This window comes from Mycteria americana, chromosome 1 (assembly GCF_035582795.1).
Source record: "Mycteria americana isolate JAX WOST 10 ecotype Jacksonville Zoo and Gardens chromosome 1, USCA_MyAme_1.0, whole genome shotgun sequence".
In the NCBI taxonomy this organism is placed as follows: domain Eukaryota; kingdom Metazoa; phylum Chordata; class Aves; order Ciconiiformes; family Ciconiidae; genus Mycteria; species Mycteria americana.
This window is the reverse complement of record NC_134365.1, coordinates 155,682,956-155,696,981: the sequence shown is the minus strand read 5'-3', so window position 1 is coordinate 155,696,981 and position 14,026 is coordinate 155,682,956. Positions and strand designations below refer to the sequence as shown.

General features: G+C 37.2%; 1 protein-coding gene across 3 annotated transcripts in view; it reads left to right on the top strand.

Moving 5' to 3' along the window:
- ATP11A (ATPase phospholipid transporting 11A) overlaps positions 1-14,026 on the top strand; it is a 132,752-nt gene that overhangs the window by 85,671 nt on the left and 33,055 nt on the right. For all 3 annotated transcript variants that reach the window (XM_075525632.1, XM_075525625.1, XM_075525641.1), the window contains 7 exons: positions 2,888-2,952; positions 4,526-4,607; positions 5,936-6,086; positions 7,295-7,492; positions 10,412-10,585; positions 12,010-12,173; positions 12,497-12,568. In XM_075525632.1, coding sequence (XP_075381747.1) covers positions 2,888-2,952; positions 4,526-4,607; positions 5,936-6,086; positions 7,295-7,492; positions 10,412-10,585; positions 12,010-12,173; positions 12,497-12,568 — 906 coding nt within the window. The remainder of the gene's footprint in view (positions 1-2,887; positions 2,953-4,525; positions 4,608-5,935; positions 6,087-7,294; positions 7,493-10,411; positions 10,586-12,009; positions 12,174-12,496; positions 12,569-14,026) is intronic.

The following is a 14,026-nucleotide window of genomic DNA, read 5'->3' as shown; positions in this document are numbered from 1 at the left end:
CAAATAGAGAATTAAAATGCAGCAGTACAGAAGAGGCACGAATCTTTCTGTCTTTTCTGCCTAGGATATTCTGTCTACCCAGCAAGGAAGAGACTTGCTGTACCAGATTTTGTTCAGGACCTTGCCACAAAGAGGCAAAGCAGTAGGAGGGAAAGGATTCTCACTTGGGTGATATCCTAGACCCCAGCATGTGGGAAGTTATTCCTTTCTGGCTAAGTGCCTTCCTAACCTCAATGTGTCTGTAGAGACGCATTTTCTATCTCATTAAGCAAAGAGGAGAGGAAATCTGGCTGCTGAGTGTGTCAGTGGCATAGCTCCCTCAGGAAACACCTGTATAACTGCACTGCAAAACAGTGCAAAAATCTCTGTCACCATCCAGAGTGACCACCTCTCAGCAGCTCTGGTCTGTATTCTTCCTGGGGTCCCTCAGATAAGAGGCCACGTGAGCTGTTCTAGCGACAACTGCCTACTTCCAGAGAGTAGGCGTCCTTTTCTGAGGATCCTGCTGTCCTTTCCACGTTGAGTGATGTATCGTGTAATAGTAGATTGCTAGAGTCTGCTATGAAAACAGTCTTTTTTGCTTCTTTCACTTTAAAGATTCTTTTGACTAACAAAGTTGGTTGGAAATGGAATTGAGTGGGACAGGGAAGGAAAATAAGCAGAAAATATCTTTTTAATCTCAACAGCAACAGATTGATCTGTGTATAACACTGTGAATGAGAAGAAAATCTGTGGCGTTAAGACTTGTATTCCTTGGACAGCACTATTAGAGCAATTGGGTTTTTTTTTTTTTTTACTACATTGGGGTATAATGTCTTAACCCAAATCGTTCATATAATATCACTCCACTGGTTTAAATGGAACTAATTTGAGGTTATACATCATAGTTATGTCCCTGGGGTTTTTGTTTGTTTAGAGTTTCTTGATTTTTGGGGGTTTCATACCACAAGAACACTTTGAATAACATTCAAAAATACTGAACTTCTTGTTTCTTTTCCATTGCTGTACAAGTAAGAGTCTGACAGTTCTGCATGCTGTCTGTCTATAAAGTAGTCCTTGGTTTTGCACCCATATGGTGATTTGTATTACATATCATGCTCCAAAATATTATTTTAAACTGCATGAGGATACTTACATTAATTCCCCTACCCCTCAATAAATTATCTTTATGCTCTGAAATGTATACAGTAAGTATCAAACAATACCTTGTATGCCATTTATACTTAAAATAAAATGGAAGAATATATTGTCCTTAGTAAGTAATTCTAACATGTGGACACTACAGTTTATAGAATCATAGAATCATTAAGGTTGGAAAAGACCTCTAGGATCATTGAGTCCAACCGTCCACCCAACACCTCCATGCCTACTAAACCATGTCCCAACGTGCCACATCTACATGTTTTTTGAACTCCTCTAGGAATGGTGAGTCCACCACCTCTGGGCAGCCTGTTCCAATGCTTGACCACCCTTTCAGTAAAGAAATTGTTCCTAATATCCAATCTAAACCTCCCCTGGTGCAACTTGAGGCTGTTTCCTCTTGTCCTATTGCTTGTTACCTGGGAGAAGAGACCGACCCCCACCTCTCTACAGCCTCCTTTCGGGTAGTTGTAGAGAGCGATAAGGTCTCCCCTCAGCCTCCTTTTCTCCAGGCTAAACAATCCCAGTTCCCTCAGCTGCTCCTCATCAGACTTGTGCTCTAGACCGTTCACCAGCTTCGTTGCCCTTCTCTGGACACGCTCCAGCACCTCAATGTCCCTCTTGTAGTGAGGGGCCCAAAACTGAACACAGTATTCGAGGTGCGGCCTCGCCAGTGCGGAGTACAGGGGGACAATCACTGCCCTAGTTCTGCTGGCCACGCTATTTTTGATACAAGCCAGGATGCCATTGGCCTTCTTGGCCACCTGGGCACACTGCCAGCTCATATTCAGTGGCTGTCAACCAGCACCCCAGGTCCTTCTCTGCCAGGCAGCTTTCCAGCCGCTCTTCCCCAAGCTTGTAGCATTGCATGTGGTTGTTGTGACCCAAGTGCAGGACCCAGCACTGAGCCTTGTTGAACCTCATACAATTGGCCCCAGCCCATCAATCCAGCCTGTCCAGATCCCTCTGTAGAGCCTTCCTACCCTCAAGCAGATCGGCACTCCCACCCAGTTTGGTGTCATCTGCAAACTTACTAAGGGCGCACTCGATCCCCTCGTCCAGATCATTGATAAAGATATTAAACAAGACTGGCCCCAACACCGAGCCCTGGGGAACACCGCTTGTGACCGGCCGCCAACTGGATTTAACTCCATTCACCACCACTCTTTGGGCTCGGCCATCCAGCCAGTTTTTTACCCAGCGAAGAGTACACCCGCCTAAGCCATGAGCTGCCAGCTTCTGTAGGAGAATGCCGTGGGAGACAGTGTCAAAGGTTTTACTAAAGTCCAGTAACATCTATAGTCTTTCCCTCATGCACTAGGTGGGTCACCTGGTCATAGAAGGAGATCAGGTTGGTCAAGCAGGACCTGCCTTTCATGAACCCATGCTGGCTGGGCCTGATACCCTGGTTGGCCTGCACATGCCTGTTATATAAGGCTAAAAAAGTCTCAAATCAGTATTTTTAAAAATAAGCACCTTACAATTAGGATGATGAGTCTTTATTTAGGTACCTACACATGTGGTTTTTAGATGCATTGGTTTAAGACTTGAATTGTGAAATTATGAGCTTAACTTCAGGCATCTATATATATTTTTTTAATTTTCACTTAAAAGCTTTAAATAGTGCCTGGTAATTTTGTTACACAAAAATATTTGAGTAAAACTAATTTGCTGGTTTACATGGCTTCCACTAAGGTCTGCTGTTTCTCTCTAAATGTTTATATTTTGTAATACTTATCTTTTGCAGGCCATTAGGATCTGAAAATCTGCTTCTTAGAGGAGCCACTTTAAAGAATACAGAAAAAATCTTTGGTAAGTATTTTATTTAAATGGACCCTGAAGTAATAAGCAAACATCAAACAAGGTTACAACCCTATAGTTACTACTGAGCATATGATTTCTATTGAATCACTTGATTTACAACTTTTTTATAAGGTTTACTGTTGCTATAATTGCAGTAAAGTAACTGTTAAAGATGTACAATGACTAGAGTTTTTTGGGAGGGGGATTTTATAGTTTCTTCAAGGGTTAGTGAAGATGACTCAACTTCTTCACGTAAATGGCTTCTGAGCAAGCACTGTGAATTAATGTTGTTGTCCCAAAGCAGTTAATGAGCTTGTTGAAAAATTTTAAATCTGTTTTGCTCATTTGTCAAAACAAACAGATACTCCAACCAGATATAAATATGGCTGATAAAAAAAAAAAAAAATCCACTTAAACGGTTCCTGATCAAAATTAAACTTTCTGCTAGCCAGTGTATTTTGTGTGTATGAATTGTCTTTGTTCCATGGAAAATTTTGAATATTTTAGCAGAAATAGGAAGCACAAACTGAGATATGCTTTTTGGAAATTCTTCAAGAAAGCCTAGTGGGAGTAGTAGTTCCGTTGTAACTGTAGCAAGCCACTCTTTGCTGGTGATAAAAGGGACAAGGATCCAAGTCATTTTCTATGCTATACAACTTCTGTACTCCCAGGAAAGAAGATCGCAGATAGCCATGAACTGCTTCGCCTAAAATACCAAAATCTTGCAAGTTTTTCTCCAAAAAGAATGTAAAAAGTATATATTCATTTAAACTTGCTCTCTTTTGCTTGCTTTTAGTTGTAATCTAAAATAGATGAACTAATATAATTAGTTTGTAGTGAGTATTTCTGTAAACTTCAGAGGATGGTTTTAAGATTTCTGTTAACTTGTGTATTGGGCAGAGATGTTCCTAATATGAGTGGTTGTTTCTGGTCTGCCTAACACACGCAGTGTTTGCCATTACCCCAGCACAATCCATATCCTAAATTATTTTATTTTAGCAACGTACAGGTGTTCCGGTTTAATAAGTACTTTAAATTCATCGTCTTGTTTGCTGCTTCTTTTAGTTGTTGTATTTAATCTTCTGAAGTTTAGTCTCTCAATTTGTGTTATCAACAGGAAATTGATAATATCAAAAGATCATTCTTTTCATGAATTATTAAATTTTCCTGAAGCAAGCAGAATCAACAGCTGCTTTCTATTCTTCTTGGATGTATCCAGCCCTATCTGGATTTTCTTTTACGATGCATGACTTAGGTTCTAAAATTAAAGCTAAAAAAAGAACTAAAAACCAAAAGGGATTTATTAAAAACCCAGCTTTGCTTTGGCTTTGATACATAGCAACATGTTAGCAAATTGGGAACTGTGACTCTGGAATGGGGTGTAAATGCTGCTTAAAATTTCCCTGTAAGAACCAAGGTATTAAAGCCATTTCTAGTTTTTGAGTATCATCCAAATCTTGATTCTTTTTCTTCAGACTACAGAGAATTAAAGAAATGACAGAGTATAATAAGCTAGTGAATTGTGTTTTTATTAAGTTATTGTACTGTGCAATCTTTAGTAAAACATTTTGTCTAATTTCAGGTGTTGCTATCTACACGGGCATGGAAACTAAGATGGCATTAAATTACCAGGCAAAATCACAGAAGCGATCTGCTGTAGAAAAGTAAAATTTCTCATATTTATTTTGGGGGTGGAAAACTGCATGTTTGAATGGTGAATAAAAGGTTTTGGGGTTTTTTGGTGTTTTTTGGGTTGCCTTTTTTTTTTTTCCCCTAAAAGTGTGTGTTTCATTCATTTAAATTAAAAAAGAGGTAGAGGGGCTTGAAACTTGCCTATTTTTGTGTATCATTTTTTACTTACAAAATGAGTCATATAACGCTGTATAAATGAGGTTCTCAATACTGAATTTTTATTAAACGTTAAATATTTTTAAAAAGCCACCTTAATGTAATGCTTACCTTTTTAAGATATAATGTGTTTTGCTGTTCCAGAATACTTTTTTTTCACTGGTTAGAGTACACCTACTGATAGTTTTCCCAGATTATGTGCTTCAATATCCTAAAATTCCTTTTCATTGCAATTAAGTCTTGAATTCAGTAAAAATAACTCTTTTGATGCACTTCACTTTGGATCAACTGCAGTAACACAAAGCCTGTCTGTGGCAGGTTTTCCATGGTTTAGCTAAAATTAAAAGTTCCATATATGCATATATGATGGGAAAGGAAGACACTGCTGTCCTCAACGGATGAGCTGACATTGGTTGCTTACTTTTTTAAAATAGAGAGGATTAATTTCTAGTCCTACTCTGCTGTCTGAAATCATCAGCTTTGAGTAAGGTGTCCAACCTTGTGGGGAGGAAAAAAAAAAAAAAAAGTAATTGATTAAGGCAAGATGTACTGACCAGCTGATAGCCCTTCTCTTACGCAGTGACTGAGCAATGATGTTGTGTCTCTTTCTGTTGTTATTGATGTATAACTCATGGCTTTTAGTTCATGCCCATCATTAATGTAAATATAATTTTAAATGTGAAGTGTTCTTGCTCTTTCTTTTTTTAGTTCTGTATAGAAAGAGTTAAACCATTACAGCTACACAGGAAAATGTTCTCAATAGATTTATATTTCTATAAAAGTGCTTATGTGAGTGTTTTTATATTGGTTCAGGGAAATGGCATAAAAAAGTCTTCAGATACAAGCCTGGTTATTCTGTTATGATTCCACATATGCTATTGTTTTCACTAATATACTAAGTTTCGTAATGTGTTGTACGCATTTTGGAAACAATTATAGCAGCTAACATTTTAAATAGAAAGTGGTCCTCAGTAATACTTTTCTTCATTGGGAAAACACTGTAGAGCAATTATTTAACATCATAGCATTGTTAGACTTGCAGCAAATATTAAGCTGAAGCCCAAGTATAACATTTTTTAATAAACTCTGGAGTTTATACGCTAATGGAATTTTTATCTTGCCCTTTTTTTTTTTTTTTTTTTAGATCAATGAATGTATTCCTTATTGTATACCTCTGTATTCTCATCAGTAAAGCACTAATAAATACTGTCCTGAAGTATGTCTGGCAGAGTGAACCATTTCGTGATGAGCCATGGTATAATCAGAAAACAGAGCCAGAAAGGAAAAGAAATCTGGTATGGAAATAAATTAAAATACAAAAAAAGTTTCACTAAACCCTTAATGTATAAGAATCCTACTGAAAAGCATATACAACCAATCATAAATTGTTGCTTTTTTTGCTAACAGTGGTGACCGTATGTTTGTAGAAATCTTGTATATTTTTGCACTTAAGTTGTATGTGTGACTTTAACTGATGAGAAAATGTCTGTTTTAATATAAAAAGCCTCATGAAAGTCTTTTGGAGTGTTATGTCATTGATGTGAATTACTGAAGGACTGACCTCTTCAGAGAAATACAGGACTGAAAGGAATCCCACAACTATTGGCAATCATGTAACAGACATGTGTTCAAAAGAACCTGCTGTAGGAATCTCTGTAAAAATACTCCTCAAAAGCTTGGTTTCATATAGCCCTGTAACTCTGTCATGAGTACTAGAGACCAGCAACAGAGCTACCAGTGTCCAGTGTCCTTACGTAGCAAGGACATAGTCTGGAATGGGTACCCAGATGATCCAAAGTAATGAACTGAACCCAGCAGTACAGAAAGCATAATATTATTTCACTAAGTCCTCCCAATCAGACTTAGGGGAAAATTTCCTTCTTTACCCTAAATGCCTGATGAGGACAGCTAGCCAGGCATGTTCTAGATTTCTCATTACCACCAGTAACACTATCTCAACCTGCTCAGCAGGTTGACTATACCTTCAACCAGTCTCCACCAGTCAAAAAATCGAGCCAGGTTGTGTGCATACACTCTACTTGTATTGAGAGAAGGAAGAGAAACCCTGTATTTATTAATGAAATGCTGCCTAAAAGTTATGTAATTTGATAATCCTTGAATGAGTTACTGTAGTTTTACCATATTTTTCTGGTAATTTGCAAATGTACATTTTATTGTTTTCCTTGTTCTCATACAGGTGTTCACCACTCTCATTAGTTGCTCTAGAACTTTACAACAATGATGTGTAACTGTACTCTACACCTGTATGTCTGCAAAGAAAAATACAAATTTAAAAGAAAAAAGTTTTTTTTTCTTCATGCCAAATTAGTTATGATGTTATAAATCATTAAGGTATACATCCTGTGCTGAACTGTGAGCTATGAAGCATGTTGCTTACTGTTCGAAAGTTATTAGAAAAAAATAATTTGCAAATGTATGTAGTCATCTTTCGGTTTTTGATGGTACATGAAAAATGAATATTTTCATCTTGTTTCTTTGGCAGTTTCTTCGAGCTTTTACAGACTTCCTTGCATTCATGGTTCTTTTCAACTACATTATTCCTGTATCCATGTATGTCACTGTGGAAATGCAGAAATTTCTTGGTTCTTATTTCCTTACGTGGGATGAGGAAATGTTTGATGAGGACATAGGTGAAGGACCACTGGTGAATACTTCTGACCTCAATGAAGAGTTGGGACAGGTAAATTTCATCGAATGATAAATTTTTTTCAACTGTTTCTACCATAAATTTTTTTTTTTAAATTGTCACTTCAAATTTTATTTTGCAGCTTAGTGTGCATTTTCTTTAGTGCTGATTAATTTTAAAAATAAAATTTGAGATCTTCTGATTTTCAGAATAAAGAATTCTGTTTTCTCAGCCAGTCAGTGGAAGTCAATTAGTATTACTGTATTAGTAAAGGATAAACACTTTAAGAAGGTAATGATTTCTCTCCCTTGACTATAGAGGGAGATTATATAAGCACCTAACTTCCTTAGAGTAAAAGTCAGATGGAAAAAAAACCCCTTTTTGTCTGGCTAGACTGACACCAAATCTCCAGACACAAGTTTCATCTAGTGAAATGATTGACTGTCACTCTCATTTTCCAAAAGAATTTCTATGTTTAGTATTCTGTGTTAAGAAAATAATCACCTGGACACATACGTGCATGAATATTTTTTGAGAAAATATTTAGCTTCTCTATTAATTAAAACTGTGTTCATAGGTTTCAAATAAATAAATCAGATGGGGTATTTCCTTATTTTTGTACAGCCTAACCTAGTAATTAAGCTTTTAGGGACACCTATCTATTTGGATAAAAGGTGGTACCCAGTATTTTATTATTATGGGAGGCAGTCGGCACTGTCTCCCATAAGATCCTCGTAGAGAAACTGATGAATTATAGGCTGGATGAGCAGACAGTGAGGTGGATTGAAAACTGGCTGAACAGCCAGGCCCAGAGGGTGGTGGTCAGCAGCATAAAGTCTATTGGGAGGCCAGTAACTAGTGGTGTACACCAGGGGTCAATACTGGGTCCAGTCCTGGTCATTAGTGATCTGGATGATGGGGCACAGTATACCCTGGGGGCCACCCAGGAAAGCAGCTTGGCAGAAAAGGACTCGGGAGTCCTGCTGGACAGCAAGTTGAACATGAGCCAGTAGTGTGCCCTTACGGCAAAGAAGGTGAACGGTATCCTCGTCTGCATTAGGGTATTGCCAACAGGTGGAGGGAGGTGATCCTTCTCCTCTACTCTGCACTGGTGAGGGCACACCTGGAGTACTGTGTCCAGTTCTGGGCTCCACAGTATGAGACACACGGGCATACTGGAGGGAGTACAGTGAAGGGCCACAAAGATGGTGAAAGGACTGGAGCATCTCCTATGTGAGGACAGGCTGAGAAAGCTGGGACTGTCCAGCCTGGAGAAGGGAAGGTTCAGGAGGGAATCTCATCAATGTATATAAATACCTGAAGGGAGGGTGCAAAGAGGATGGAGCCAGGCTCTTTTCAGTGGTGCCCAGTGACAGGACCAGCGGCAATGGGCACAACCTGAAGCAGGAGGGTCTATCTGAACATCAGGAAGCACTATTTTACTGTCACAGTGACTGAGTTGCCCAGGCAGACTGTGGAGTCTCCATCCTTGGAGATAACCAAAACCTGTCTGGACATGGTCCTGGGCAACCAGCTCTTGGTGGCCCTGCTTGAGCAGGGTGGGTGGACCAGATGACTTCCGGAGCTGCCCTCCAACCTCAACCATTGTGTGATCCTGTTATAAAAACTATCTTACTACTACTAAATTTAAAGTGTCGTCCCTAAAATGGGACCCTCATCAGTACTTGGCATTATTAGTATGAATCCAGTGAACTAAATTTTGCTTCTACATTTTTGAAATATATTATACATCGTATTTCTAATGAAGGCTTTGATTGCGAATCCTTATTTGTGGTTGTAGTAAATACTGTCGCAGTGAGATACACGCTTTATTCCTTTTTTCATGTAATGGGTGTTGATCCCAAAGCAGCACACTGAATGAATAAAAGACCTTTGCTTGATAGCATTTTGTATCTTGTATAAATGTATTATGAAACTGAATATAGGACTTAAGATGAAAGAAATCCATATAAATCCTGGCCCTTCGAAAAAAAGTTGGATATGGGTATTGTGTCCACAGATAACAAACCATTGGAAAATCTGGAAACTTGCCTTTTCAGAGGAATGAATATTAGAAAAGTTAATCTAGGAGGAAAGTTGACATATTTAGTAACTTCTCTTATAACTGAGAGCAAAAATTTGTTTTTTATTTTGTTTCATCCACTTGATAAATGTTGAAGTTTGTTAAACAATCTGACAAATACTAAATAATTGCCTTACTTCCAGTGTTTAATTCCTATCCTGACATAATGCTCTCAGTTTATCAAATATATTCATGCAATCTGCATACAATACCTATATCCAATATCCAAAATTGAGCTTGTGCCAATCTAGCTGTTCTGGTTTATAGTTCAGGTTTTGGTTTTATTTTTGATGATGTTATCCTTAAATGCTGGGGCTCATTGTAAAAGATAAAATTAATGAAAAATTCAATATTGAGACAAAAGGAATGTTTCCAGGGCAATAACAGTACCCTTGTGTGTAACTGTATGTGACCATTAGTCCAGAATCCTCATTTAAACTAATGTAATTGTAGTGGGGAATTCTGATACTACCCTAAGGACCATTCTGACAGCAACTGATCCAAATCCAGGCACGTACATTAAATAATGATCCCTGGGAAATGGAATTTGCATGCATTTTGTTGCCATAAATATCTGTCTTGCAGCAAGAAAGACATTAAAAACCAAAAAGGAGCTTGAGAGAAGAGTGAAAGTAGGTTAAACACATTATTTATATGTGCTATGAGGCAAAAGATAGCTTTGCTGATACTCTTGTAAGATAAAATCTTTCATGGCCCACATTCCTGTGGAAGATGACTCCCAAAAGAAATTGTTGTCTTGCTTTTCTGAAAGAGCCTGCATAAGGATCTTTAAAGGAAGGTGTAATCCAGTAATAATCTCAGTTTTGTTAAGAGACCTTGGAAAATCTCTGTTCACATTCCTGCTGTTTTTAATTTGTGCTCATTTGCAGATTGAGTATGTCTTCACAGATAAAACAGGAACGTTAACTGAGAACAATATGGAATTCGTAGAATGTTGCATTGAAGGGCACGTTTATGTACCACACGTTATCTGCAATGGCCAAATTCTCCACGATTGTACAGGCATTGATATGATTGATTCTTCTCCAGGAGGAAGTGGAAAGGTATGATGTCTCTTTCTAGGTTCTTGTTTTTTACAATGAAACATGAAAATTGAACTGTGCTGATGAGGGAACATTAGAAATATAACATCCTTGAATTTCTCTAATCAAAGTAGATAACGGCAGGAAATACGTCACAACATAGACGTTTTCCTTTCCTAGATTAGATTAAGATTTAAAGGTTTAATAGGAAGTTTCCCGACTTACTGCAGCTGTAAAACTGAATTAAATAAAACCCCAAAATATGGAACTTTCTCTGGTTAATAGCTAAAGAAACGTAATAGCTGATTTCTGTTTAACATTAGCTACAGTAGGGAAAGCAAGGCAGGAAACTCCTCAAGGGGGAAAATGAATGCTCAGTGCAAACACTTAGTCATCACTGAGTGAAGATGTGGCCAGAGAATGGTTTATGATCAAATTAAATTACTTTTTAATGTGACTTAATATAGCCACATCTGAAATGTGCTGCACACAGCATGTATGTGCTGTGGCTTTTTTGTTGTGTAAAGCAAAGTTAGTTGAAAATCAAGGAGACTTCACGTGTCAACTGATGAGTAGGGTGTAAATGGGCACGATAATCATAGCCAAAGGACAATATATTTTTAAATATATCAATACAGTCTCAAATCATACTTTGGTCATACCCTTCACTATGGCAAAACAAGGCCTCTTAAAATATGTTGGTGTAATTCAACAACCTTATGGCTTTCGCCCATGGCCCTCAGAATGTGGTCCCAAGGTACACTGTAGTTTTATCTTGGAATTACAATGACACAGACGGTTTGTATTGAACAGCACAGAAGAATAAGATTCAGACACAAAAATACAGGTAGAACACAGCCAGGTATCCATGAAATAGAAATCTCTTTCTGGTGTCAGAAGCTGTCATTACCAAACCATCTGAAACTTTACAGAAGTTGTTTGCTCCAGCTGCCAAAATGTCCATGGTCCTTTTATTTTATATAGCTCTGAGAGGTGTTCAAGCTGCGTAAGAAATTGAAATCTGTGAAGCCTGTTAACATTTGTGCTCCAGGTGCTGCATCCCTCTGTCTGGACTCAGGACTCCTAAAATTGTACCATGACTAGTATTTAATACAGGTCATTAAAGTTTAAGCAAAAGTAAAGAAAAAAACCTTTAGCCACATCTAGGCACTCAGAGGAGGCAAAAGACGCATGCTGTCTTTTTTTGGGCATCAGCAGCTTGACTTGCATGGTAATGCTAGTAGCGCTAGCAGCTATTAAGCAGTTGTGTGGTTACCACTGGGAAAGGCTTGGCTCTCCCTAAAGGGCAGGTGACTTGTGACACTGCCTTTATCTGATAATAAATAGTAGTAATCAGTGACTTGCTAACCTTCCAAAAGAAAAGGTTTCAAAGGAATACTTGAAAGTGATCACACGTAATGACAACCATTCCTTTTATTTTTTAGGAGAGAGAGGACCTATTTTTCCGAGCTCTTTGTCTTTGCCACACTGTTCAGGTAAAAGATGATGACAGTGTAGATGGATTGAAGAAAAACCAGCTCTCAAGAAGATCTTGTATTTATATTTCGTCATCACCTGATGAAGTTGCTTTAGTTGAGGGAATACAGAGGTATGTATGTAATTAGGTATTATATTTTTTTAATCTAGAGATCTAATCACTGAAGTTCAAAATTGTTTTCAGCACAAAAATCGTATAACAAACACCAAATCATCTAGAGCTGATGATTTTCTTAACATACAGCCATGATTATTCATAAATCAACTAAAAAGTTTGGTGTGTTGTTTTTTGGTTTGTGGGTGGTGGTTTTTTTGGGGTTTTTTTTGTTTTTTTTTTCAGAAGATAAGCTCAGTCTTAAATCCTTATGACGTGCTTAAACTAGACAATTACGTATTTGTTGTATTCATTCTCTTGATGTGTGTTTCATTTTACAGACTTGGTTACACCTATCTAAGGCTGAAGGACAATTTTATGGAGATCTTAAATCGGGAAAATAACATAGAGAAGTGAGTGGTTAAAAATATAACAAAATAGACTGATGAGGAGATTTTACTGATGTGTTTAATAAATCATTCTTTCCCTATACATTAATTTTTAATTCAGAAAAGTCCGAAATTGTACGTTCTGGTAGAAAAATAAATTATCTACTAATATTTATAATTTTAATAGACCCTATAGTTTTATATTTTCACTTGGTTTGTTAGTTTGACAGTATATGCAATACAAAATATTAATATAGCAACAAAGGTGTAGTGTGGGGTTCATGACCTAATCTAATAGTTCCTAATAGTTTTAGGAACTATGGGTATTTTTCCTTTGTTACATGGTAAATAATATTTTCTTAAGAGAAAATGGTATGTTCCCCATTTGTTGTTCACAAATAATCTATATAATTTACAGGAAGGTAATATCTGTAGAATAAATTTTCATAGCTGGTTCAAAGAAAATTTAAAACAGGTGCTGTTTTTTGTCATTTTCCTTTGACATGTAGAGTAAATCTTCTAGACCATAATATGAGTAAAATTTTCAATAACATTTAAGTAGTACAGCTATTTAATGGGACGTACATACTTTTGAAAATGTTACCTTACACTTCTGTAGATGTCTACTGGTTAAGGCTATAGTATATCTGTGTCTTCCTGCATGTGTACTCTGCTAACTACACAAGGACTCTTGGACACAAATATAGGAACCCTGCTGTTATTTTTCCCCCTTTTAGGGGAATATGGAGGATTTTTCCCAAAGGTTACTTCAGACTTTTGTGGCTCAACTCATGAGAACTGGATTCAGTATAATTTGGGGATTTATGAAAGTACTATAATTATTAGGAATCTTCTTCAAAACGCATCACAGTTTGTAGACATAGGCCTGATCCAGCTCCTTGTTGGAATCTGTTGTAGCTTTTAATGAAACAAACACTGTGGCCTTACACAGGTTTGAATTCCAGGCTGTTGTGAGGACTTACAACTGAATGAACTAATTAAATAAGCAGATCTATTTTATAAGCAAAATATTAACAGATGAATCTGGAAGAGATTGGGATTAATGATTGGGATGCTTGTGTTTGTGCTGGAAAAAAGGGGGCTCTCTTAGATGAAATGAAATAGCTAAGAGAGTAAATGATAAAAGTATATAAACTGATGAATTATACAGAAACAGTACAACAGGAGCTTGTGTTCATCTTTCCTCCTAGAAAGGAAAGGAACATGGGATAAAATCAAATCATAAAAACAATGGCAAATGTAAAAACAGTAAAAAGAAATGTTTTTTGACTTGAATAACTTGTCAGTCAACACTTGAGCAAGATTCATGAAATTAGGTGAGCACTTTTGGCAGATAGGAATAGTCAAAATTAGAAAAATATTAAAGACTTCTGTGTCCACACCTTTGTATTTCAAGTTCTAAGGCTATGCATAGGTATTATAGGTAGGAATTTACTTACTTTATAAGCAGGATAGTGCTCT